Consider the following 26,402-nt stretch of genomic DNA (forward strand, 5'->3'; position numbering starts at 1 on the left):
ACTTGTACTTAAACTGTAAATTACATAGATGGGGAATTCCAGTCCTGGAGGGCCAAAGTGTGCAGGCATTTGTTCCAGTTCAGCTTTTGCACCATATAAAATGTTTATCAGTTTACTTAGAACTGGAGCAAAAGTCTACACATGTAGCGATTAATGAACAGTTGCTCTCCTACTTTGAATGTGTTCTTTTTTTTCCATGACCCATTCTATGAGTGGTGCTAAACCTACTTATAACAAGCCGTAGTGTGCTAACTTGGAATTTCTAGTTTGTTACTCTTGCATGGTATGTCATGCACTAACTCCTCAACCCTTTCCCAGGCTAAAGTGAACCTGGTTGGGAACATGCTAAACGCCTCACTGAAGGGCATTGAGTCAGTCATGGAACATCATCGTTGTGAGTATTATGGTTGGGGACTAGAATGGGTTTGAATTGTCAACAAGGGGTGGAATTATCCCTCCTTCAAATGTAACTGGGCTGTAAAACCTCATCTGTGTGCACCCTTTATCTGTCCAGACCATGACGCTTCGCCCCATCGTCTGCAAGAGGATAAGTAAGCGCATGTAGTGATCTCTCAACCCTTTTTGAATAAATTAAGAAAATGTATTGACTTCTATGGTTTGTCTATAAAGAGCTGATCCTTAGCTTTGATTGGTTGAGCTGCAATGTATAGCAAAACAGACTCCAGACTCTATCCAGTGTTCGCTTTTATTGCATTTATCATTTATTATTTTACATGGTAATATGGCACATGGTGGGTATACTGATTTAATGTTTACTAACTCAAAAGGTAAGGCGTTCATAGGAACTTTGAGCGTTACAGCTGTAGTTGAGGGCCAGCCAATTATTATTTTGGGGGCAGATTTGGTGACCACTGCATTTCAGTGGTATGAAAGTGGTGTGTACAGAAGCTCATTGCTTGTGGAAGAGGGCCTTGACGTTGTCCTCAACACTGACTGCCTCAGCCATCATGCCCATGGACTTGTTCTGCAGGGCAGCCTCTCTCATGCTGTGGTAGATGCACTCATTCTGCTTGAAAATCCTCTGCTCCATCTCGGTCTGCATACGCATTGACTAGGAAACAAGGGGTCAGGGGTCAAAAGGTAGACTGGTCTGGTATAATCTGGGAAATTAGTATTCAGTGAGGTGAAATTATAGATATGTAAACAATAGAGCTTACACTTCACTATTCTACCTGACAATCATATCTCCCTTCCACACATTTTTATTGAATGTTTTGTAACATTATACCCTACTGAACTGGCCACATGCTATCTTTTTCTAATTTCATATGTTAATCAAACTATTGAGGCAGCCTGTAGTCTAGTGTACCTCCAAGTCCTTGGTGATGGAGTGGTTGGGTCCATGTGTGATCATGAGAATGGCGTAGGCCCTGCAGATCATGCCATGGCCCACCTCGATGAGCCCTGCGTGCCAGTGAGTCACGCCAGCCCGCATGGTGGCCATGCCCAACTGGGCGTTATTGGGGTGGTACAACTTCCTGCACAGGAGAAGAGATAGAAGAGGGTTGGTGCAAAGGGAAGGGGAGGAAAAGAGAACATGTTTAAGATTAAGTAATTAGTGCACTAAATATACAAAAGTATGTGGACACCCCTTCAAATTAGTGGATTCGGCTATTTCAGCCACAACGTTGTTGATTGGTGTGTACAATCGAGCACACAGCTATGCAATCTCCATAGACAAACACTGGCAGTAGAATGGCCTTACTGAAGAGCTCAGTGACTTTCAACATGGTAACGTCATAGGATGCCACCTTCCCAACAAGTTAGTTTGTCAAATGTCTGCCCTGCTAGAGTTGCCCCAGTCAACTGTAAGTGCTGTTATTGTGAAGTGGAAACTTCTAGGAGCAACAACATCTCAGCTGTGAAGTGGTAGGCCACACAAGCTCACAGACCAGGACCGGTGAGGGCTGAAGTGAGTAAAAATCATCTGTCCTCAGTTGCAACACTCACTACCAAGTTCCAAACTGCCCCTGGAAGCAATGTCAGCACAAGAACTGTTCGTTGGGAGCCAGCAGCTGCACACAAGCCTAAAATCACCAATGCGCAATGCCAAGCACGGCTGGAGTGGTGTAAAGCTTGCCGCCATTGGACTCTGGAGCAGTGGAAACGCGTTCTCTAGGGTGATGAATCACACTTCACCATTTAGCAGTCCGATGGACAAATCTGGGTTTGCGTATGCCAGGAGAATGCTATCTGCCCAGATGCATAGTGCCAACGGTAAAGTTTGGTGGAGGAGGAATAATGGTCTGGGGCTGTTTTCCATGGTTTGTGCTAGGCCCCTTAGTTCCAGTGAAGGGACATCTTAAAGCTACAGCATACAATGACATTCTAGACAATTCTGTGCTTCCAACTTTGTGGCAACAGTTTGGGGAAGGCCCTTTCCTGTTTCACCATGACAATGGCCCCGTGCACAAAGTGAGGTCCATACAGAAAGGGTTTGTCGAGATCGGTGTGGAAGAACTTGACTGGCCTGCACAGAGCCCTGACCTCACCCCATCGAACACCTTTGGGATGAATTGGAACACCAACTGTGAGCCAGGCCTAATCGCCCAACATCAGTGTCCGACCTCACTAATGTTCTTGCGGCTGAATGGAAACAAGTCCCCGCAGCAATGTTCCAACATTTAGTGGAAAGCCTTCCCAGAAGAGTAGAGGCTGTTATATCAGCAAAGGGGAGACTAACTGCATATTAATGCCCATTATTTTGTAATGAGATGTTCGACGACCATGTAGTGTATGTTGTTGTCCTATCTAGCTATATTAAGATGAATACACTAACTAAGTTGCTCTGGGTGAGAGCGTCTGCTAAATGACTGAAATGTAAACGTAGAAATTGGATTTTAAAGTTGTAGACATGCAAATCTTCATATGGTCCATGAGATTAGTCTCCACCACTCTGTCCCCATTACAAACACTCACATGTATCCCTCCACCATCCTGCGTGAGTATTCTGCAGCCTCAGAGAAGAACTTCAGGTAGGACAGCACCTCGCTGGCTGCACTCAGCATACGCAGTTGGTACAGGTGTGTATCAGCCAACACAGGTTCCTGTTTGTCCAGACACTCACGACACAGCTTCACCACCTGTGCAGGGAAAGGGAGGGATGGAGGGGGAATTTAGCAGGTTTAACAAAAAAGGGAGAGTAAATTATATGGGACAGTGAAAGAGAGGTATTTACCAAACTCCAAAGCCATCCCTAAAGGTAAAGGAGGGGTTGTTGTTGTTACCTCATGAAAGTCACCTGCAGTACGAGCTGCCTCAACCTTGGCCAGGCACTCCAAACTTAACTCCTGTACCTCTTTCACAAGCTCATCAGAGGGCTGAGAGAGAGAATATAGTAAAGACAACAGCGTCAGTGTATTAACATTTGGGAGTATGCACATTGCACATCCCACCATCATTCACTCCTGATCATTGACAGTAAAGGAAAATGCCCGATGACCAAAATGCACTACTGCAGACAACCACAAGAGAGTGACATATCCAACAACTCTGAAAACAGTGTTCCATTGAAGGAAATGTTGTATAATGTGTTCAGGTTCCAGTAGTCTCTTCTCACAGACACAGCAGCTGTGTGAGGAGACTAATGGTCCGGCAACTACAAAAATGGACTAGTGTAGGACACAGACTTATACTTGTGTTACACACCTTGTGACTTAATCATAATTTGCTCCAAGTCAACTCCCATACATAGATACTGATATAACACATATCCAGGTCCATGGCATTGACCCATGTCTAAAGATATGGTCATGTGATAAGAGAGTCACTCATATTATTTTGCGATGTCTCAGACAATCAATTGGAATTCAGCATTAGGTTACCATATCTCAGATGAAATCAGAAAAGCTTAATTTCATATCAACTGCTACATGTATTTTGTTCTATCTATGATAGCTGATATTTAGGGTTGGGATCTCATGTGAGGCACGAGTACAGTGAGAGTTGAGATCCATTAAGGGAGAGGGGAAGCATGGAACTTTATTGAACTGAAAAGTAATTAGGGTGATGTGTTGTTGGCCCCTGGGCCCTCAGAGGTATGATCAGGTGTTCATTTGTGCATTTGACTACATGCTTCTGGTGCATCAGCTGTGAGATGCCCATCTGCGTGATAGGGTTATGTGCCCAACGTGAGTCTGGGTACGGCATGGGGCCAAGGACCCAGGACCCCACTGTTTGGAATGGAATGAATTGACCCCAACTCTGCCCTCAACGTGTCACTACTTCTCCCACCTTGTTGCCTTCGGTCTCCTTGGCAGCCATCATTAGGTCATCTTTGAGGTTCTTGCTGCAGCTTTTGCAGGTGCAGTCAAAGTGGTACTGGTGCTTCAGGGCTCTCTGGCGGTCCGTTGACACGTTCAGGAAGTCCACGTAGCCCACCGTCAGCTCCTCATTCTCAGCAATCTTACCAAGCGCACGCAGCTCAACCCTGATGGAGCAGGGCGGCAAGGTTAGCCTAGTGCCAGAGTAACAGCTGCTCTAGGATCAGCTTGTGCATGTCACATGCTGAAAGAACAGGCCCTGGAGCATAAGGGATAAGGTTGGTGATGTAGTGTGATGTGATGGTACTAACTATAAGGATATGGTAAAGGGGGTAGTGTAGTGTGATGGGAGTAACCATAAGGGAGGGTAAAGGGGGTAGTGTAGTGTGATGGTAGTAACCATAAGGGAAGGTAAAGGGGGTAGTGTAGTGTGATGGTAGTAACCATAAGGGAAGGTAAAGGGGGTAGTGTAGTGTGAGGGTAGTAACCATAAGGGAGGGTAAAGGGGGTAGTGTAGTGTGATGGTTGTAACCATAAGGGAGGGTAAAGGGGGTAGTCTAGTGTGATGGTAGTAACCATAACATTTACATTTAAGTCATTTAGCAGACGCTCTTATCCAGAGCGACTTACAAATTGGTGCATTCACCTTATGACATCCAGTGGAACAGCCACTTTACAATAGTGCATCTAAATCTTTTAAGGGGGGGTGAGAAGGATTACTTTATCCTATCCTAGGTATTCCTTAAAGAGGTGGGGTTTCAGGTGTCTCCGGAAGGTGGTGATTGACTCCGCTGTCCTGGCGTCGTGAGGGAGTTTGTTCCACCATTGGGGGGCCAGAGCAGCGAACAGTTTTGACTGGGCTGAGTGGGAACTGTACTTCCTCAGTGGTAGGGAGGCGAGCAGGCCAGAGGTGGATAAACGCAGTGCCCTTGTTTGGGTGTAGGGCCTGATCAGAGCCTGGAGGTACTGAGGTGCCGTTCCCCTCACAGCTCCGTAGGCAAGCACCATGGTCTTGTAGCGGATGCGAGCTTCAACTGGAAGCCAGTGGAGAGAGCGGAGGAGCGGGGTGACATGAGAGAACTTGGGAAGGTTGAACACCAGACGGGCTGCGGCGTTCTGGATGAGTTGTAGGGGTTTAATGGCACAGGCAGGGAGCCCAGCCAACAGCGAGTTGCAGTAATCCAGACGGGAGATGACAAGTGCCTGGATTAGGACCTGCACCGCTTCCTGTGTGAGGCAGGGTCGTACTCTGCGGATGTTGTAGAGCATGAATCTACAGGAACGGGCCACCGCCTTGATGTTAGTTGAGAACGACAGGGTGTTGTCCAGGATCACGCCAAGGTTCTTAGCGCTCTGGGAGGAGGACACAATGGAGTTGTCAACCGTGATGGCGAGATCATGGAACGGGCAGTCCTTCCCCGGGAGGAAGAGCAGCTCCGTCTTGCCGAGGTTCAGCTTGAGGTGGTGATCCGTCATCCACACTGATATGTCTGCCAGACATGCAGAGATGCGATTCGCCACCTGGTCATCAGAAGGGGGAAAGGAGAAGATTAATTGTGTGTCGTCTGCATAGCAATGATAGGAGAGACCATGTGAGGTTATGACAGAGCCAAGTGACTTGGTGTATAGCGAGAATAGGAGAGGGCCTAGAACAGAGCCCTGGGGGACACCAGTGGTGAGAGCGCATGGTGAGGAGACAGATTCTCGCCACGCCACCTGGTAGGAGCGGCCTGTCAGGTAGGACGCAATCCAAGCGTGGGCAGCGCCGGAGATGCCCAACTCGGAGAGGGTGGAGAGGAGGATCTGATGGTTCACAGTATCGAAGGCAGCCGATAGGTCTAGAAGGATGAGAGCAGAGGAGAGAAAGTTAGCTTTAGCAGTGCGGAGCGCCTCCGTGATACAGAGAAGAGCATTCTCAGTTGAATGACTAGTCTTGAAACCTGACTGATTTGGATCAAGAAGGTCATTCTGAGAGAGATAGCGGGAGAGCTGGCCAAGGACGGCACGTTCAAGAGTTTTGGAGAGAAAAGAAAGAAGGGATACTGGTCTGTAGTTGTTGACATCGGAGGGATCGAGTGTAGGTTTTTTCAGAAGGGGTGCAACTCTCGCTCTCTTGAAGACGGAAGGGACGTAGCCAGCGGTCAGGGATGAGTTGATGAGCGAGGTGAGGTAAGGGAGAAGGTCTCCGGAAATGGTCTGGAGAAGAGAGGAGGGGATAGGGTCAAGCGGGCAGGTTGTTGGGCGGCCAGCCGTCACAAGACGCAAGATTTCATCTGGAGAGAGAGGGGAGAAAGAGGTCAGAGCACAGGGTAGGGCAGTGTGAGCAGAACCAGCGGTGTCGTTTGACTTAGCAAACGAGGATCGGATGTCGTCGACCTTCTTTTCAAAATGGTTGACGAAGTCATCTGCAGAGAGGGAGGGGGGATTCAGGAGGGAGGAGAAGGTGGCAAAGAGCTTCCTAGGGTTAGAGGCAGATGCTTGGAATTTAGAGTGGTAGAAAGTGGCTTTAGCAGCAGAGACAGAGGAGGAAAATGTAGAGAGGAGGGAGTGAAAGGATGCCAGGTCCGCAGGGAGGCGAGTTTTCCTCCATTTCCGCTCGGCTGCCCGGAGCCCTGTTCTGTGAGCTCGCAATGAGTCGTCGAGCCACGGAGCGGGAGGGAGGACCGAGCCGGTCTGGAGGATAGGGGACATAGAGAGTCAAAGGATGCAGAAAGGGAGGAGAGGAGGGTTGAGGAGGCAGAATCAGGAGATAGGTTGGAGAAGGTTTGAGCAGAGGGAAGAGATGATAGGATGGAAGAGGAGAGAGTAGCGGGGGAGAGAGAGCGAAGGTTGGGACGGCGCGATACCATCCGAGTAGGGGCAGTGTGGGAAGTGTTGGATGAGAGCGAGAGGGAAAAGGATACAAGGTAGTGGTCGGAGACTTGGAGGGGAGTTGCAATGAGGTTAGTGGAAGAACAGCATCTAGTAAAGATGAGGTCGAGCGTATTGCCTGCCTTGTGAGTAGGGGGAAGGTGAGAGGGTGAGGTCAAAAGAGGAGAGGAGTGGAAAGAAGGAGGCAGAGAGGAATGAGTCAAAGGTAGACGTGGGGAGGTTAAAGTCGCCCAGAACTGTGAGAGGTGAGCCGTCCTCAGGAAAGGAGCTTATCAAGGCATCAAGCTCATTGATGAACTCTCCGAGGGAACCTGGAGGGCGATAAATGATAAGGATGTTAAGCTTGAAAGGGCTGGTAACTGTGACAGCATGGAATTCAAAGGAGGCGATAGACAGATGGGTAAGGGGAGAAAGAGAGAATGACCACTTGGGAGAGATGAGGATCCCGGTGCCACCACCCCGCTGACCAGAAGCTCTCGGGGTGTGCGAGAACACGTGGGCGGACGAAGAGAGAGCAGTAGGAGTAGCAGTGTTATCTGTGGTGATCCATGTTTCCGTCAGTGCCAAGAAGTCGAGGGACTGGAGGGAGGCATAGGCTGAGATGAACTCTGCCTTGGGGAAGGTAAAGGGGGTAGTGTAGTGTGATGGTAGTAACCATAAGGGAAGGTAAAGGGGTAGTGTAGTGTTATGGTAGTAACCATAAGGGAAGGTAAAGGGGGTAGTGTAGTGTGAGGGTAGTAACCATAAGGGATGGTAAAAGGGGTAGTGTAGTGTGATGGTAGTAACCATAAGGGAGGGTAAAGGGGGTAGTGTAGTGTGATGGTAGTAACCATAAGGGATGGTAAAGGGGGTAGTGTAGTGTGACGGTAGTAACCATAAGGGATGGTAAAGGGGGTAGTGTAGTGTGACGGTAGTAACCATAAGGGATGGTAAAGGGGGTAGTGTAGTGTGACGGTAGTAACCATAAGGGATGGTAAAGGGGGTAGTGTAGTGTGACGGTAGTAACCATAAGGGATGGTAAAGGGGGTAGTGTAGTGTGACGGTAGTAACCATAAGGGATGGTAAAGGGGGTAGTGTAGTGTGACGGTAGTAACCATAAGGGATGGTAAAGGGGGTAGTGTAGTGTGACGGTAGTAACCATAAGGGATGGTAAAGGGGGTAGTGTAGTGTGACGGTAGTAACCATAAGGGATGGTAAAGGGGGTAGTGTAGTGTGACGGTAGTAACCATAAGGGATGGTAAAGGGGGTAGTGTAGTGTAGCCCCTAGTAGGTCTCTGGACCTTTACAGCTTTCCCTGTTTTTTTATTTATTTAACTAGGCAAGTTAGTTAAGAACAAATTCTTATTTACAATGAAGGCCTACCCTGGCCAAACCCGTACGACACTGGGCCAATTGTACAACATTTGATGGGACTCCCAATCACAGACAGATGTGATACAGCCTGGATTTGAACCATGCACTAAGATGCAGTGCCTTAGACCGCTGCACTACTAGGACAGATCTGGAAATTCAAGCCCTGCTACGAATGTTCTCTCTCAATTGCTACAATAGCGAAAGGCCAGGAAAGTTATTGCAGTGAAATAGTTGGCCAGGGAGCTGACAGCATGTTTGTATTTTTTTGGAGATAGGAAACCTTCATTGACCAGTCAGCAAACATAAACATCACTGGTTGGATAATCCTTGCAGCTCGTGGTTCAGAGAAAGTTATATTGATCGTTCAGAGCTCAACATCTTGGACTGTTGGCTCCTGATGAATAATAAATATGCTTTGGAGGAACATCCATAGCCCAGCTGCAAGCTCAGTGTGGGGGTTTTCATTTCACTCATCTTGAAACAACATTCTAACAAAGCAGTTTTGGGATTTTGCACTGACAGACAACCAAAAACAGCCATCATCACCAACACAGTGCAGGCAGTCTAGAAGTCTAAAAATACATTCATGTTATGATGTGATGTTTGAAGTAATCTTATCAGGTAGTTGACTGAAAACTGAGCAAAATCTAACAATAGACACATTTCACACAACAAAGCCTCAAGCAGAATAGCAACTCAGTCCTACTGAGAGCTAAACAAACCATGCTATAGTCGGACAGACACAATTTGTTTCGTAATATTCTGTTTTCCCCTCAGTTATTAACTTTAGGGGTTAGATTTGATAATAATTTTATGATAATGAGTAATTTGATCATGCTTAATGAGGAAACGGTCCTGTGGTAAAGAATGAAACATAGGGAAATATTGGGGAAATCACATTATTCAATGTCAGGGTCAAGATTAGCATGCCTGACTGTCATTTGGTACTGTTGTTCTGTTGACTTCCTCACTAACGTCCAGTGATTGAGGGTTAATAACATGTGTTAATGAGATCTTTGAGGATCGGATGCTCAAGGTTCAAAGGTTAGATGTTAGTTTGAAGCAGGCAGAGAGACCCACCTCCTCTTAGAGTGGAAGGTTGCATTCAGAGCTGACTGACTGGAAGAGATGGCAGTCAAAGAGTTAAGAATACAAATCACGTACAAACGTTTTATCTCTCCCTCTCCCTCTCTTGGGAGATACATACTTGCCATGGTTGAGGATGACAGCACAGTTGGGCCAGCAGTCATGATTGACCAGACACAGGTTAGGGAACAGACCTACTCCCACTGCCTGCTGACCCCTCTGGTCACTCAGAGTAAAACCATTACAGTTGATCTACAGATGGATGGAGAAAGGGGGGGATGGAGAGAAAAAAAGAAAGAGAGGGGAGAGAGATGGAATGAGAATGACAGTGGAAGAAGACAGAGAGAGAGGAATAAAGAGATGAATGGTTAATGACACTACCTCATAGTCTATAGAGAGTAAAAGAACACATACTATAGTCAAAATAGATAAACTAGTGGTCTTGTACGTACTGTGCCAAAGTTTGAGATATCTGGATGGTAAGATGACTAACTCATTGATACGTACTATGCCAAAGATGTGTGAGATGTACTCCACGCCATGCCTGGTGTTGGGACAGTAGTCCAGGAAGTTGTGCACGTCGATCTTGAGCTCTTTGAGGTTGTCGGCGGGCATGTCGGCCACGTGGTCCTCCAGCTGGTCCACTGAGGTCAGCTGGCTGTCCGATACAATGCCTGTGTCCTTCTGTATGCGCCACAGCACACGGGCAGCAAGACTGGAGAGGGACAGGGAGAGTTAGCATTATAGTTTTATATGAGTGGCTGACATAGCCTGATTTCTTTTTTATGCAACTTGGCAAGGCATTGGCAACCACTCACCTTCCCCTGTCCATCCATTCTCTTCCTACTCCCCTCTTTCTCCTTCCTCCACCACCTCTCTCCGCTAACTCTCTCTCCTTCTCCTCTATTTTTCTCCCTCCTCCACTCTCTCTCCTCCCTCCTTCTTACCGGACATTCTCATTGGGGGCCTTTCCGTTCTTCTTGATGGCACCACACTCCTGCTTGTGCTCGTCCCAGCATGCAGTCTGACAGGTGCGGTCACAGTAATGGGCAAACTTACACTGGGCGCAGCGGTGGAGGTTGGCCTGGCGACGGAAGCAGCTATGACACACCTGCTGAGACAGACTGGGAAAAGTGGGGAGGTCAACGGTTAGAGGTCATGATTTCTTATGGGGTTCAGGGGTTTACCAGCCCCCTGAAACAATTGAAAATCAAACCCTGTTGCGCTCTCATCCTCCCTTCTGTCCTTGGTAACTATCAGATTTAGTGGAAACCTGTTACAATAAAACCTAATGGCAGGCCCACACACATGGTCCCTAGAGAAATCAGTCCGAACTACTACATAGGCCCTGTGGAAAATGAAGTTCCAAACTGTCCTGGGAACATAGTTTATACACGGAGTATACAAAACATTAAGAACATGCTCTTTCCATGACAGACTGACCAGGTGAATCCAGGTGAAAGCTATGAGCCCTTATTGATGTCACTTTTTAAAACAACTTCCATCAGTGTAGATGAAGGGGAGGAGGCAGGTTAAAGGAGGATCTTTAAACCTTGAGACAATTGAGACATGGATTGTGTACATGTGCCATTCAGAGGATGAATGGGCAAGACAAAAGATTGAAGTGCCTTTGAACGGGGTATGGTACTAAGTGCTAGGCACACCGGTTTGTGTCAAAAACTGGGTTTTTCACGCTCAACAATTTCCTGTGTGTATCAAGAATGGTCCACCATCCAAAGGATATCCAGCCAACTTAACACAACTGTGGGAAGCATTAGAGTCAACAGGGGCCAGCATCCCTGTTGAATGCTTTCGACACCATGTAGAGTCCATGCCCCGACGTATTGACGCTGTTATGAGGGCAAAATGGGGGGGTGCAACTCAATATTAGGAAGTTGTTCCTAATGTTTAGTATAATTAGTGTATATGGGGTAGAGAATAACAACGCAAGGCAATGACCAGTGGATGACATCATGGACTGATAATGGAGTGGATTTATTTCACTAGCAATTTTCACTCTGGTGGGTCTTAAAACGAGTGATTGCGCCTATTTGAAGCTGGGGGTGATTAGATGGCCATGGTAGTGTGAGAAGCCAGCAGGTTGGAGAAGACATTAAATTGATTTTTTTTAAACAGGGATATGTTGGTGTGCTGGAGAGTGTAGGTTTAGGGATGAATGATAATACGCTCTCACAGCAAACTGAGTGGGGAGCCATTTCTGTACCTTATCAGTGAAGAGAAAGACCTGTTCTGTGTCAGCATTTAAATCTCTCAGTCCCTTAACTACTTACCTCATATTTCCTCTCTCCTTTTTTCTATAAGTCTTTCCTGGCTATCCTCTTCCCTTGCCCTTTTTCAGTGCATCGCCCTTTTCCCTCGCCCTTTTTCATACAGACCCAATAAATATTGCCTCGTATTCAGACTCCTTGACTTTTTCCACATTTTGTTACATTAAACTTTATTCTAAGATGGATTAAATAAATAAAAAATCCTCATCAATCTACACAATACCCCATGACAAAGCGAAAACAGGTTTGTAATTTGTTTTGCAAATGTATACATTTGAACAAAAACCAAGCCATGAGGTCGAAGGGATTGTCCGTAAAGCTCCAAGACAGGATTGTGTTAGGGCACAGATCTGGAGAAGGGTACTGAATGGTAGAAGGGCAATGCAGGAATGGCTTCAGGACAAGTCCCTGAATGACCTTGAGTGGCCCAGCCAGATCCCGGACTTGAACCCAATCGAACATCTCTGGAGACCTGAAAATAGCTGTGCAGCAATGCTCCCCATCCAACCTGACAGAGCTTGAGAGGATCTGCAGAGAAGAATGGGAGAAACTCCCCAAATACAGGTGTGCCCAGCTTGTAGCGTCATACCCAAGAAGATTTGAGGCTGTAATTGATGCCAAAGGTGCTTCAACAAAGTACTGAGTAAAGGGTCTGAATACTTATGTAAATGTGATCTGTTTATTTTAATATATTTGCAAAAAGAAAGATAAACCTGTTTTTGCTTTATCATTATGGGGTATTGTGTGTTGATTGATGAGGGGAAAAACAATGTAATCAATTTTAGAATACGGCTGTAAAGTAACAAAATGTGGAAAAAGTGAAAGGGTCTGAATACTTTCCGAATGCACTGTATTTATGTAATGGGCTATACTGAGATGACTTTACAGAAATATGATGGTATTCTTCCAAACTTCTCTCTCTCTCTCTCTAAAACTCTGTTTGCACTTCATCTGAGAATGTTTCCACTGTCATTCCGTGTACTTGTTGAGCTCCACCACTATATCTGTTCTGGTTTACTATATGTAGGGGAGAGTTGGTAAATTGAGCCATTTTTTACAATCAGCATCATTCCGTAAAAGGAAATCAAACTTTCTTTATAGCAAAGAAGAAGGCACGACCCTCCCCCGGGTTAAGTTAAACCGTGTCCAAATGTCTGTACTGAATGAAATATTACCACTACCTTTTTAAAACCATGTCTATCTTTATTTCCCAAACACATTTCAATACAATCACAATCACTTTTTTGTCTGTTAATAATTTTAAGCGTCTCTTAACAGGCTTTAAACCTAACAAACATTTTGTACATTCTTTTTTACACTTTTAACATAGGCCAGCACTGTTGTGACCTCACATCTCAGCGATGATGCCTTGCATCACGCCTAGGAAGAAAACACTTAGATTTGCTCAACTTGCCATTGGCTCAACTATTGGCTCAACTTACCCCATGGTCATTGGCTCAACTTACACCAAGGCAAATATTTTGACTATATTAGCCCACAGAGCTACAAGGATACACTTGCATGCTATGTTTAGGAACTCATATTCAAGCTTATAGAGATCCCAACTGATGTACAGTATATACTATAGTATTCACAGTACCTTTTTTTCGGACTTGACTATAGTATTCACGGTTGTGTTTTTGCGCAGGGTTTTTGGGCAAAAACACTAGACACTAGAGTGAATACTGTAGTATTTACTGCAGTGTTTTTGTGGACATGAATGTAGTGTTTACTGTACTGTTTTTGCAGACATTACTGTAGTATATGTAGTATTTACTATAGTGCTTTTGTTGAATTGTCTTTTGTTTTATTATCTTTTTAATCATCTTGAAAAAAAATTGGGGGTTTTCTCCTTGAGGAAACTTACTGGACAAACACAAAAAAGCAAATTGTCCATAACTGTCACGACTTCCCCCGAATTCGGTCTCTCTCCGTGTTCGGGCGGCGTTCATTGGTAGACGTCACCGGCCTTCTAACCATCGCCGATCCACTTTTCATTTTCCATTTGTTTTGTCTTTGTCTTATACACCTGGTTTCAATTCCCCAATTACTTGTTCATTATTTAACCCTCTGTTCCCCCATGTTTGTTTGTGAGTGATTGTTTTTATGTAATATGGTCCGTTTATGTGGACTCGCTTATTTTGTGTTGTATTTGTCTATTTTTTGAGTAAAATACGTTTATTTACTCATATCGGCTGTCCTGCGCCTGACCCCTCTACACCAGCTACACACAGACTACATTACAATAACCTGTATGTACTGTAGGTAGGACAGTGGTCTGACCGGTTAGGTTGACCTTCTGTCTGGTGAAGGTCAGGTTTGGCAAGGTACAAGGGGGAGAGGATGGGGGAGTTCTCCTTTTTTTCTCAACTTGATGAAAACACATTTTTATGGATTTTAATAAGTAAAGAAGTAAAGTAAAAAATACAAGAGGACACGAAGCTGGTTTAGGGTAAAGGTTGGGAATAGGATACAAACCCGGCTTAGGGGACTTGAGTTGGAGGAAAGAGGAAACAACTTTATTAAAAATGTAACGTAGGGGATGGAAACTTCTTCTTCAAGATACTGGGAGGGGAGGTTTGTGATTTTTGAGTAGTGGGATGAATGGTTGTGCTTATTGTAGATTTTTTCTTTTGGAAAAGTTTTATCGCATTTCCTTTAAAACAGCTCATATATATTTTTGTCATTTCTTTACACATAAAAATGGCATAAAAGCATAAAAACAGCATTTGGATATTACATATAAATTTGTTAAAAAGTACATGTTAAAACCAATAAAAACAAGCCATAATTAAAAACACTTTTCTATGTAAAACATCCAATTCTGTAAAAGCAATTTAAAATGTGTACAAATGATTTAACAAAAGTAAATCATTTTTAAGACATGGAAAATATGTTAAAAAGCTGTCTTCGGTCCTTTGTACAGGAGCGGGGTGAGTCGTTATCAAACTCGCCTCCTCCTGCTCTTCTGATGTCGTTTGTGCTTCCATTGAATTAATTAGGTATGGAGAATATTTTATTTAACAATATATGGTCTCTACTTGGCATGAAGGTTTTTCAGTCATGGGTGGCACACATTGAGGTATGGGGGAGGGGAATGAAAGGGACATATGCTAATTTAATATTAGCATATCAATGCAGTATGTAGCATATATTATTCTACAGTATACTACAGCATTCTATAGTATGCACTACATGATCAAGGGATACTACAGTGTGTAGTATAATATTTGGCAGCATACTACAAAATTACTGTATATATTAAGCACTATCGAGGGATATTAGCACGATCAAGGGATATTACAGTGTTGTAGTATAATATTCTACAATATTCTACAACATTCTATAGTAAGCACTACACATGATTGAGGGATACTACAGAGTGTAATATAGTATTCTACAGTGTACTACAGTTTACTACAGAATACCAGAGGTTGTGGACTCAAGTCACATGACTTGGACTCGAGTCACAAATATGATGACTTGCAACTCAACTTTGACTTTAACACCAATGACTTGGACTTGAACCTTTTGACTCGACCTGACTTGATAATCTCCCCAAGCCCAAATATAAAAAATGATGCTATTATAAAAAGTGGGCAGAGCATCAACTCTTCATTTAACGGATTACAGTTTGAATCGGACAGCAGCCAATCAAATTGTGTAAGCTGAAAAAAAGTTGTGCGTGGCAGTGCAGAGGAATGTCGGCGGGTGAATTCAGATGGAGCCATTGGAAAGATGATTCCCAACATTTTTATTTTCGGATATAAAGACGACGTATCAATAAAAAACTGATTTCAACTTGCAAAACATGCGGGGGGAAAATTACAGACGGAGGCGCAACAATTTCCAACTTTGTTCGACATTTGAAGCTGCACAAAGGGTAAGTTGTGGCTAATATAGCCGACAGTTATATATTTTATTACTTTACTAGTGTAGGCTAACATAATGTTAAATCAATGAGCCTCCACATAGTCAGTCAGTGCGGGAACATTGAGCTACAACTGGCTAGGCAGTTGGTAGCCTAAATCCTGCCTGATGTTACTGCTGTTCCTAAAATCATTGACATACGTTAGCCTACCGTAACCACAGAGAGAGAGAGAGTGTGTGTGTGTGTGTGTGTGTGTGTGTGTGTGTGTGTGTGTGTGTGTGTGTGTGTGTGTGTGTGTGTGTGTGTGTGTGTGTGTGTGTGTGTGTGTGTGTGTGTGTGTGTGTGTGTGTGTGTGTGTGTGTGTGTGTGTGTGTGTGTGTGTGTGTTTTGTGTGTGTGTGTGTTAAGGTTGGGCAATTGTGTACAAGCCGACATCGCCCGATTGAGCCCCATAGCAATCCTCGATAGTCGATCACTATTGGGGGGATGTGTCTTTCTCATGGCTACCCATGTATTTCCATGGAAATATAACATTTATTTGGAAAGTAATAAATATATATATATTTTTAAAAGCATTCATGATTTGCGTAAATGTAATATACTAACTTCATCTAGTTAAAAATATGAAATGGTATTACATTTGTTGAAGAGCACATTATGACTTGTTTAGGACTCAAAACTCAAAGTTTAGGACTTGAGACTTCATTTGATACTTGACGTTCTTGACTTGAGACTTGACTCGGACTTGCCTGTCTTGACTTTGGACCTAACTTGGGACTTGACTTGGGACTTGAGTGCTAAGACTTGAGACTTACTTGTGACTTATAAAACAATGACTTGTTCCCACCTCTGCAAAGTACTATAGAATTCTATAGTAAGTACTATTGTATTCTATAGTAAACTGTAGTATTTTTTTTATGTGAGCTTATTATAAAGTAATATCCAAACTGAACAAATAAGGACATTATTTACTTTACCCGTGACACTTGAACATGAAGCAAACATCTCAACCATTTCAACAATGAGGAAAACAACAAAACGTTACCCTAAAACAATGTTTAATCATGTTTGTGTGATTGCGCTTGTATGCTTGTATATATGTGTTTATGACAGGCAGAGGCAAACCTTGCTACAGTATGTTTCATAATTTTCCTTTTAAAGGTGCCCCAGCTGACCAGGTGGTCCCCACTGACTGATTGTTAACAACTTTATGCAGCCTATATATTGAATAAATTCCTGAAATTAAAAAAAGCTTTTGAAATAAATATATTCAGTTGTGGGATAAACATAATCATAGCAAGTAATGTCTGTGGAAAGGTAGGGGAGGCCCCCAAATCACTAAATACACCCCGGTGGACAGGCACCCCGACTGGTCCCAGCTATCATTCCCCTGATGTGCCAATAAACAGGTACCTGAGATCCCATTTCTATAATAGACAATCACGCAATACACATGAGGCCAGACTTTCTAAGCGTTTTTCATCTAGCAGCATTCAAACTTGCTTTCTCGACATGCATGTTGTACACAACTTCCTCGATCTCTGAACTTTGCCTTAAGGTGAAGGCGGGTGAGTACAGTATGGTTTTGTATATAAAAATAGAACGACGAAGTGGACTACAACACAATATTTTCCTAGGTGTGCAAAGATTGTGTAAAAAGCTTCAGCGTAGGTGTAACGGCGTTCTTCGTTTGTTGAAAGTGAGTCGGACCGAAATGCAGCGTGGTGGCTACTCATGTCTTTAATGTAGAAGATAGCGATACATGAAATAACTTAAATAAATACAAAAACAACAAACGGAACGTGAAACCTAATACAGCCTAACAGAACCCCCCTAAGGTGCGGACTCCTGGACGCACCTCAAAACCATAGGGAGGGTCCGGGTGGGCGTCTGTCCATGGTGGTGGTTCCGGCTCGGGACGTGGACCCCACTCCATAAATGTCATAGTTCCTCCCCTTCGCGTCCTGGGATAATCCACCCTAGCTCGGGACTGAGGGGCAGCTCGGGACTGAGGGGCAGCTCGGGACTGAGGCAGCTCGGGACTGAGGGGCAGCTCGGGACTGAGGCAGCTCGGGACTGAGGGGAAGCTCGGGACTGAGGGGAAGCTCGGGACTGAGGGGAAGCTCGGGACTGAGGGGCAGCTCGGGACTGAGGGGCAGCCCGGGACTGAGGGGAAGCCCAGTACTGAGAGAAAGCCCATTACTGAAAGGAAGCCCAGTACTGAGTGAAAGCCCAGTACTGAGAGAAAGCCCAGTACTGAGAGGAAGCCCAGTACTGAGATGAAGCTCAGGCAGGTAGTAGGCTCCGGTAGATCCTGGCTGGCTGGCGGATCTGGAAGATTCTGGTTGACTGGCAGATCTGGAAGAGACTGGTTGACTGGCAGATCTGGAAGAATCTGGTTGACTAGCAGATCTGGAAGAGACTGGTTGACTGGCAGATCTGGAAGAGACTGGTTGACTGGCAGATCTGGAAGAATCTGGTTGACTGGCAGATCTAGAAGATCATGGCTGACTGGCGGATCTAGCTGCTCTATGCAGACTGACAGCTCTGGCTGCTCCATGCAGACTGGCAGCACCTTGCAGACTGGCAGCTCCTTGCAGACTGGCAGCTCCTTGCAGACTGGCAGCTCCTTGCAGACAGACAGCTCTGGCTGCTCCATGCAGGCTGACAGCTCCTTGCAGACTGACAGCTCCTTGCAGACTGACAGCTCCTTGCAGACTGGCAGCTCTTTGCAGACTGACAGCTCTGACTGCTCCATGCAGGCTGACAGCTCTGACTGCTTCATACAGACTGACAGCTCTGGCTGCTTTATGCAGACTGACAGCTCTGGCTGCTTCATACAGACTGACAGCACCTTGCAGACTGACAGCTCCTTGCAGACTGGCAGCTCTTTGCAGACTGACAGCTCTGGCTGCTTTATGCAGACTGACAGCTCTGGCTGCTTCATGCAGACTGACAGCTCAGGCTGCTCCGAACAGGCAGGAGGCTCCGGCAGCGCTGTAGAGGAGGAAGGCTCTGATAGCGCTGAACAGGCGGGAGACTCCGACAGAGCAGGAGGGAAGGAAGGCTCTGGCTGTGCTGAACAGGCGAGGCGCACTGAAGGCCTGGTGCGTGGTGCTGGAACTGGTGCTAGAGGATCGAGGACACACACAGGAAGCCTGGTTTTCACCAGCCGACTAACACGCACCTCAGGACAAGTATGGAGCGCTGACCCAGGTGCCATTAAATCCCCGACACGCTCCGTCGGACTAATATCGTACCTATAGCACCATACTAGCAACTCCCTCATTACTCTCTCCTCCACTTTCCCCATTAACTCCTTCACAGTCTCTGCTTCGCTCACCTCTAACACCGGCTCTGGTTCTGGTCTCCTCCTTGGCTCCTCACGATAAACAAGGAGAGTTGGCTCAGGTCTATCTCCTGACTCAGCCACTCTCCCTCTGAGCCCCCCCAACACATTTTTGGGGCTGCTTTTCGGGCTTCCCTCTGCGCCGTCGTGATTGCCTCTCTATCTCCATTCTCCTATAGCCCTCTTCGCACTGCTCCAGCGAATCCCAGGCGGGCTCCGGCACTCTCTCTGGGTCGACCGCCCACCTGTCTATTTCTTCCCACGTCGTATACTCCATACATCTGCTGTCCATAACGTCCTCATAACAGCGTCTCTCAGCTCCCGTAAGTGCCTCCGTTCGCTGCTCCTGCTGTCGCTGCCTGTAACCACGCCACTCGGTCCGGGTGTGGTGGGTGATTCTGTAACGGCGTTCTTCGTTTGTTGAAAGAGAGTCGGACCGAAATTCAGCGTGGTGGTTACTCATGTCTTTAATGTAGAAGATAGCGATACATGAAATAACTTAAATAAATACAAAAACAACAAACGGAACGTGAAACCTATTACAGCCTATCTGGTGAACACTACACAGAGACAGGAACAATCACCCACGAAATACACAGTGAAACCCTGGCTACCTAAATGCAGTTCCCAATCAGAGACAACGAGAATCACCTGACTCTGATTGAGAACCACCTCAGGCAGCCAACCTATGCTACACCCCTACTCAGCCGCAATCCCAATACCTACAAAAACCCCATTACGAAACACAACATTAAACCCCTGTCACACCCTGGCCTGACCAAATATATAACGAAAACACAAAACACTTTGACCAAGGCGTGACAGTAGGACTAAAAACATATGTAAGTGACATGGCTATGACAAAAACACAATGCTAAACAGCCATAAAATAACTGCCACACCTTGAAGACAGGCTTGTGTGTGTAAACAGTTTATCCTATGAGTGTCTGGGAGTGTGTCTAAAAGGAAATGGAACTAGCTTAATGCCTGCAATGATTGTTGGCATGCTGTAAAGCTTCAACACATCTTCTGTAAGCAGATACACACAAACAGCCCCTGCACTATTCTTCTTCTCTAGTTATGGAAAGCTCACACACCCCTCTTTCCAAAGAGCGTGATCCTTTCATTGCATACCTGCTATGTCTGCTGTCATCCCGACGCTAGCGCTTATATGGTTCCACACTGGCCAACAGTAAGCAGGGATATCTGTGACCAGCATTCCAGCAGATAATGAGACTGAGACCCCTCAATGCACACACACTCTCAAACACATACTCATACACATTTAGAAACAGAGTACAGTGCACAGAACTGAAAGTGTGGTCTTATTCATGGGCCATCCACCTGTACAGTAGATGGAGAGATTGATACACTGTATTGTAATATGTGTTTGTGTTTGTGTGTGTGGCTTATCTACACTAGATAAAGTACATTCCAATCTATACTGAACAAAAATATCAACACAACACGTAACAATTTTAAAGATTTTTCTGAGTTACAGTTCATATAAGGAAATCAGTCAAATTAAATGAATTAATTAGGCCCTAATCTATGGACTTCACATGACTGGGCAGGGGTGCAGCCATGGGTGGGCCTGGGAGGGCATAGCCCCACCCACTTGGCAGCCAGGCCTAGCCAATCAGAAGGAGCTTTTCCCCACAAAATGGCTTTATTACAGACAGAAATAATCCTCAGCGTGACACAGTTCCGAAGGCTCCACAACAGCAATGAACCTACATAATTAATTGGCTGTTAATGGCAATTATCAATGACAATAATCAATTACATTATTTAATGGGCCTAGAAAGTGTCTAACGTTTAGATGTTACAATTGTAATAAAAATTGTATATTTTTGCTACGGTGTTGTCTGGTCTGTTGCATTGCTCAGAACTGTTGATCCAACTCAATAGGTGGCCTGTCACAAACCGTTACATCTTATGTTCTGGTTGAGGTGTTCCTCTCATTAAAAAGTAACTGGGGTTGTCGGTTGTTGTGCCATTTTAGCTAATTCTAGTCGGCAGGTGTTACTACAATATACTACAGTCTTGTCTGCAAAAACACTACAGTGAATACTACAGTAAAGTCAGCAAAAACACGACAGTGAATACTATAGCATACCACAGTCATGTCCGCAAAAACACTGCAGTATATTACAGTCATATCCGCAAAACACTATAGTGAATACTACAGTAAAGTCTGTAAAAACCCTACAGTGAATACTATAGCATACTACAGTCATGTCCGCAAAAACCCTACAGTAAATACTGCGGTATACTACAGTCAAGTCTACAAAACACTATAGTGATTACTATAGTATACTACAGTCATATCCGCAAAACACTATAGTGAATACTACAGTAAAGTCTGCAAAAACCCTACAGTGAATACTATTGCATACTACAGTCATGTCCGCAAAAACCCTACAGTAAATACTGCAATATACTACAGTCAAGTCTACAAAACACTATATTGAATACTACAGTAAAGTCTGCAAACACACGACAGTAAATACTGCAGTATACGACAGTCAAATCTGCAAAACACTATATTCAATACTAAGGTAAAGTCTACAAAAACACTACAGTGATTACTATAGAATGTTATGTCCACAAAAATGTTAGAGGGGGGAACCTCAGAGGCAATGAGCTCCCCAAGGACAGCACGTTCAAATCAAAACTGTCACGCTTGCTCCCGCTCCCCCCCCCTGGCTCTCGAGGGTGCCAGGCTGCCCATCATTACGCACACCTGTCACCATCGTTCCACGCACCAGTGCGTCTTTGGACTCACCTGGACTCAATTATTTTGTTTATTGCCCCTCCTATATCTGTCTGTTCCTCGTCTTGATCCCCGTGTCTGCATTAATGACGTTTTGTTTCCCCTGTCCAGACGCTGTCCGTTTTCTGTTTCATGTCCGGTATTTCTTAAATGTTTACCCCATGTACTTGCTTTTCGTCTCCCAGCGTTTGTCCTTACGGAATGCAGAAACCAATTTTTTAAGCATCAGGGACTTTTATGTTTTTGTTGGTGACGTCGGGTCCTGGTGCCGCTACCGATGGAACTGGGGATGCCTCAGCTGGCTCGTCGGGCATCCACGCCTTAGCTGGCTCATCAGGCTCCCATCCCACGTCATGCCTCAGCTGGCTCGTCAGGCACCCACGCCTCAGCGGGATTGTCAGGCTTTCACGCCTGAGCCAGCTCGTCGGGCTGCCACGTCTCAGCAGACTCGTCGGGCTCCCACGCCTCAGCCAGCTCGTCAGGCTTCCATGCCTCAGCCGACTTGTCCAACTCCCATGTCACTGCCGGCCTGTCAGGCTCGCCCAGGTGGGACACTGGGTGGCACCCCCAAGAGCGGGGGTTACAGCTTCCCCTCCCTGGCTCTCAAGGGCACCAGGCTACCCATCCTTACCAACACCTGTCACCATCGTTACGTGCACCAGCGCATCTTTGGACTCACATGGACTCCATTATTTTGTATAGTGCCCCTCCTATATCTGTCTGTTCCTCGGTTTGATCCCCGTGTCTGCATTAATGTTATTTTGTTACGCTTTTCCATATGCTGTCCTTGTTTTGTTTCATGTCTGTTATTTATTAAATATTCCCTCCTTGTACTTGCTTTTCGTCTCCCAGCGTCTGTCCTCACAAAAACAGCATCGACAAAGCTATCTAGCGGTGCAATCGATCAAAACATTCTAAAGTAAGCACTACGTGATCAAGGGATACTACAGTGTGTAGTATAGTATTCTACACAGTATACTACAACATTACATAGTAAGCACTACACGATCAAGGGGGATACTACAGTGTGTAGTATAGTATTCTACAGTATACGATAAAATATTATAGTAAGCACGACATGATCGAAGGATACACTACAGTGTGTAGTATAGTATTCTACAGTATACAACAAAAGTCTATAGTATGCACTACACGATCGAGGGATACAACAGTTTTGAGTATAGGATTCTACAGTATACTACAGTTTACTACATAATTCTATAGAATTCTATAGTAAGTACTATAGTATTCTAGAGTAAACTGAAATATTTTTATGTGGGGACTTTCTACAGTTAAGAAATATCTGCACTATACTTTGTCATTTGTAAAAATAGCCTCACCTTTGTTTTCCTATTTCAGAGGGACAGAGTGACTCCTCCTTGTGAAAATAATAATGGTGGCAAAGGACATAGTATGACATCATTCTACTGTATATGAGTGGCACATCACTGAAAGTGTGACAACATGAGTATCTGAAAGACAAACCCAACCCATTTATAAAGCACTCAAACAACAAGATATTGAATTTTAAACAAACTTCACTGACATTTCTTTCAAGAATCTGTAAGATTGTAATATTAAAGAGATATTACATTGATTATGTTTACATTGATACATAAACAGCAGGTATCATTTTCTATCCAGCACCTGCAATCTGGACTCAGGGGTAGACATAACGTCATAGTAAATGTAAGTCTGTCTCCCTCCATTTAGTATAATATGTTGTTTCGAAATTATATGCGTTAATTTGTGGATGTCCATCAATCATTTCGTATGATACTGTATGTTACGAAGTACAATTCGTATGACACGTTACGGATTCCAATTTGATGTGGTTAACATTAGCTAGGTGGCTAACTCTAACGTTAGCTCGGGTGGGGGTTATGGTTAAGTATTAAGGTTAGGGTTAAGATTAGAAGTTAGGTTAAAGGGTTGAGGTTGGGGGAAGGGTTAGCTAACATGCTAAGTAGTTGTGCAGTAGCTAAAAAGTAGTAATTAGTTACAAAGTTGCTAATTAGCTAAAATGCTAAAGTTGTCCATGATGAGATTTGAACACTGAACTTTTGGGCTCGGACATGTTTGCGTTATATTCCTGCCCATCCACCCGACCAAACACCCTCCTTTTGCTTTTGCCTTAAATAACCTTTTGTCTTATACATTGAGTATACCAAACATTAGGAACACCTTCCTAATATTGAGTTGTCCCCCCCTTTTGCCATTAGAACAGCCAAAATTCGTTGGGAATGGACTCTACAAGGTGTCGAAAGGGTTCCACAGGGATGCTGGCCCATGTTGACTCAAATGTTTCCCACAGTCGTGTCAAGTTGGCTGGATATCCTTTGAATGGTGGGCCATTCTTGATATATACGGGAAACTGTTGAATGTGAAAAACCCAGCAACCCGGTTGCAGTTCTTGACACAAACCAATGCGCCTGGCATCTACTACCATACCCCGTTCAAAGGCACTTACATTGTTGGTCCTGCCCATTCACCTTCTGAATGGCACACATACACAATCCATGCCTCAATTGTAACAAGTGACAACAATACCGGATCATATATTTCACCTGGATTCACCTGGTTAGTCTAGGTCATGGAACGAGCACATGTTCTTAATGTTTTATATACTCAGTGTATAACCATACGAAACATCCCGGATTTAGGGAATACCATGCTACGCCTAGTCTATGAGACCAGGCTGGCACCTGAGGAGTAATGGATATGCTCACTCCACTGTGAAATACCAATACTATACATGGCCTTTTGGCCACCACGATACAAACCATGAACCAGGCCCAACCCATCAAAGACATAGCAGAATGTAAGTATTTTTTAAATAAATAGAACCACAATATGAAATTGTTAAGGATATGAATTGATACAGGAACCATGAAGGTATCCTTTTTGCATTCAATTTGTCTTTCTTACTTAGAAATAATTGATGTGTGTGTGCATACCACTGCGAAATTTTGTCATTATGACCAAAATCTCCATGCATTGGTCCCTACCTGTCGAAGACCACTGCAGCGAAGCTGGGCTCAGCGAGTACCACCTCCCCAGCACAGAGGTCCTTGGTGGTCCTGAGGCCTCTGCCCTTTACCCCAGTATCAAACACCTCCACATTGTCCATATCCAGGGTCATTACCAAGTGGATAGAAGACTGGAACACCTCACAGAAAAAAAAGAGTGGGAGAGGAAGAAAGGGCTGGCTGAAGTGGATTCACCAACTCTCACAGTCTCCAAAAACTTTTAGCACCTGCCCCTCTCCTCAGCCAGACCCCGCCCTCCATAAATAGACTGGCCTTCCTGGGACTGTGTGACTGTACCATGACGGGGCAGGGGTGTGTGGATTGGGTGGGAGGGGGAGCTGTGGGAGTCAAGGGGATTGGGAGTGGAAGTACTGGGGAGGCATGCTCCATAGGGGGGACTTGCCCAGGTCTGCCTGGGTGTCCTCCCATCCTTGGGGTTGGTTCAGGCCAGGCAGGGGTATTTTGGTCTGGCAGCTGTGTCTGTCTGTCAGTCTGTCTGGGGAAGGGAGTGGGAAGCAGCTGACTGGGAAGAGGCCTGATCAAACAGTTATCTCTGTTGATTTTGCTATCACTCTAGCTACTGTATCTGCCATTACCACAGTCATTATATCATTACCACAGTCATTATATCATTACCACATTCTGCACAAGTCACCAGTTCTCTTTTTCTCCTTTCTGCTTCCTGTATCTGGCTCATTCACATTGGCTGTTCACACGTTCCTCTCATCCAGTGCCCCTTCCTATCTTTTGTCAAAATATATAAATCTGAAGGATAGCAAGACGGTCACATACTGTGTATGAAAAATGGTCAAGTTCAATCAGAATACATTGCTTTGTTGTTATTTGAAGTTATATAGGATAGCCCCATTTAATACCAAGCAATAAAACCTCATTGAATGTCATGAGTTATAGAATGCTGTAATATCCTGTAAAAAAAAAAGGAGTTGACAGATACAAAACGTAGTTTTTATTATAGGAAACAGGGCTGGATGGGTCACATTTTCCCTTTCACTTCACAGGGTAATTAATACTTGAAAAAAAACACCAAAACACGTGAGGATGCGTCTGGGATTACACAGCCTTGTGGAGACAAACTGGAGTGTGGGAGAGAAGTAAGTGGTGAGGTGGAAGAGGAGGGGGATAAGGGAAAAAGCAGGGGTGGGAGGAGAGGATGAAGGGAGGAGGATAAGATTTGTGTGTGTGTGTGTGTGTGTGTGTGTGTGTGTGTGTGTGTGTGTGTGTGTGTGTGTGTGTGTGTGTGTGTGTGTGTGTGTGTGTGTGTGTGTGTGTGTGTGTGTGTGTGTGTGTGTGTGTGTGTGTGTGTGTGTGTGTGATGTAGTACCTGGCAGATGTTCTTTGGAAGATGAAGATGGGAGAGATTGAAGAACCTAACACAAAATATTTGACTTCATAACAGCAGAATTACTTTGAATTACTTTGTAATGTACAGTGCCTTACAAAAGTATTCATCCCCCTTCATGTTGTTCCTATTTTGTT

At 44.9% G+C, this 26,402-nt stretch overlaps 1 protein-coding gene and 1 long non-coding RNA gene across 15 annotated transcripts in view; one reads left to right on the forward strand and one right to left on the reverse strand.

Moving 5' to 3' along the window:
* Positions 1-602, forward strand: part of LOC118387569 (uncharacterized) — a 40,879-nt gene extending 40,277 nt beyond the window's left edge. For all 3 annotated transcript variants that reach the window (XR_008143232.1, XR_008143233.1, XR_004826431.2), the window contains exons 3-4: positions 319-394; positions 515-602. This is a non-coding gene — a long non-coding RNA (uncharacterized LOC118387569). The remainder of the gene's footprint in view (positions 1-318; positions 395-514) is intronic.
* The window catches only part of LOC118387563 (histone-lysine N-methyltransferase Smyd1-like), a 62,673-nt gene extending 37,525 nt beyond the window's left edge, over positions 1-25,148 (reverse strand). For 3 of the 12 annotated variants that reach the window (XM_052525688.1, XM_052525693.1, XM_052525686.1), the window contains exons 1-6: positions 24,885-25,148; positions 10,541-10,717; positions 10,101-10,308; positions 9,715-9,845; positions 9,588-9,626; positions 4,255-4,450 (exon numbers count right to left, since the gene is read on the reverse strand). In XM_052525688.1, coding sequence (XP_052381648.1) covers positions 4,255-4,450; positions 9,588-9,626; positions 9,715-9,845; positions 10,101-10,308; positions 10,541-10,717; positions 24,885-25,018 — 885 coding nt within the window. In that variant the 5' untranslated portion in view covers positions 25,019-25,148. Of the gene's footprint in view, positions 1-845; positions 1,073-1,330; positions 1,500-2,940; positions 3,105-3,248; positions 3,342-4,254; positions 4,451-9,587; positions 9,627-9,714; positions 9,846-10,100; positions 10,309-10,540; positions 10,718-24,884 lie in introns of those variants that run through there. The other 9 variants (XM_035776050.2, XM_052525691.1, XM_052525694.1 and 6 more) reach the window with 5 other exon arrangements.
* Positions 25,149-26,402: the final 1,254 nt, after the last annotated feature.

Source organism: Oncorhynchus keta, chromosome 9 (genome assembly GCF_023373465.1).
Source record: "Oncorhynchus keta strain PuntledgeMale-10-30-2019 chromosome 9, Oket_V2, whole genome shotgun sequence".
Classification (NCBI taxonomy): Eukaryota; Metazoa; Chordata; class Actinopteri; order Salmoniformes; family Salmonidae; genus Oncorhynchus; species Oncorhynchus keta.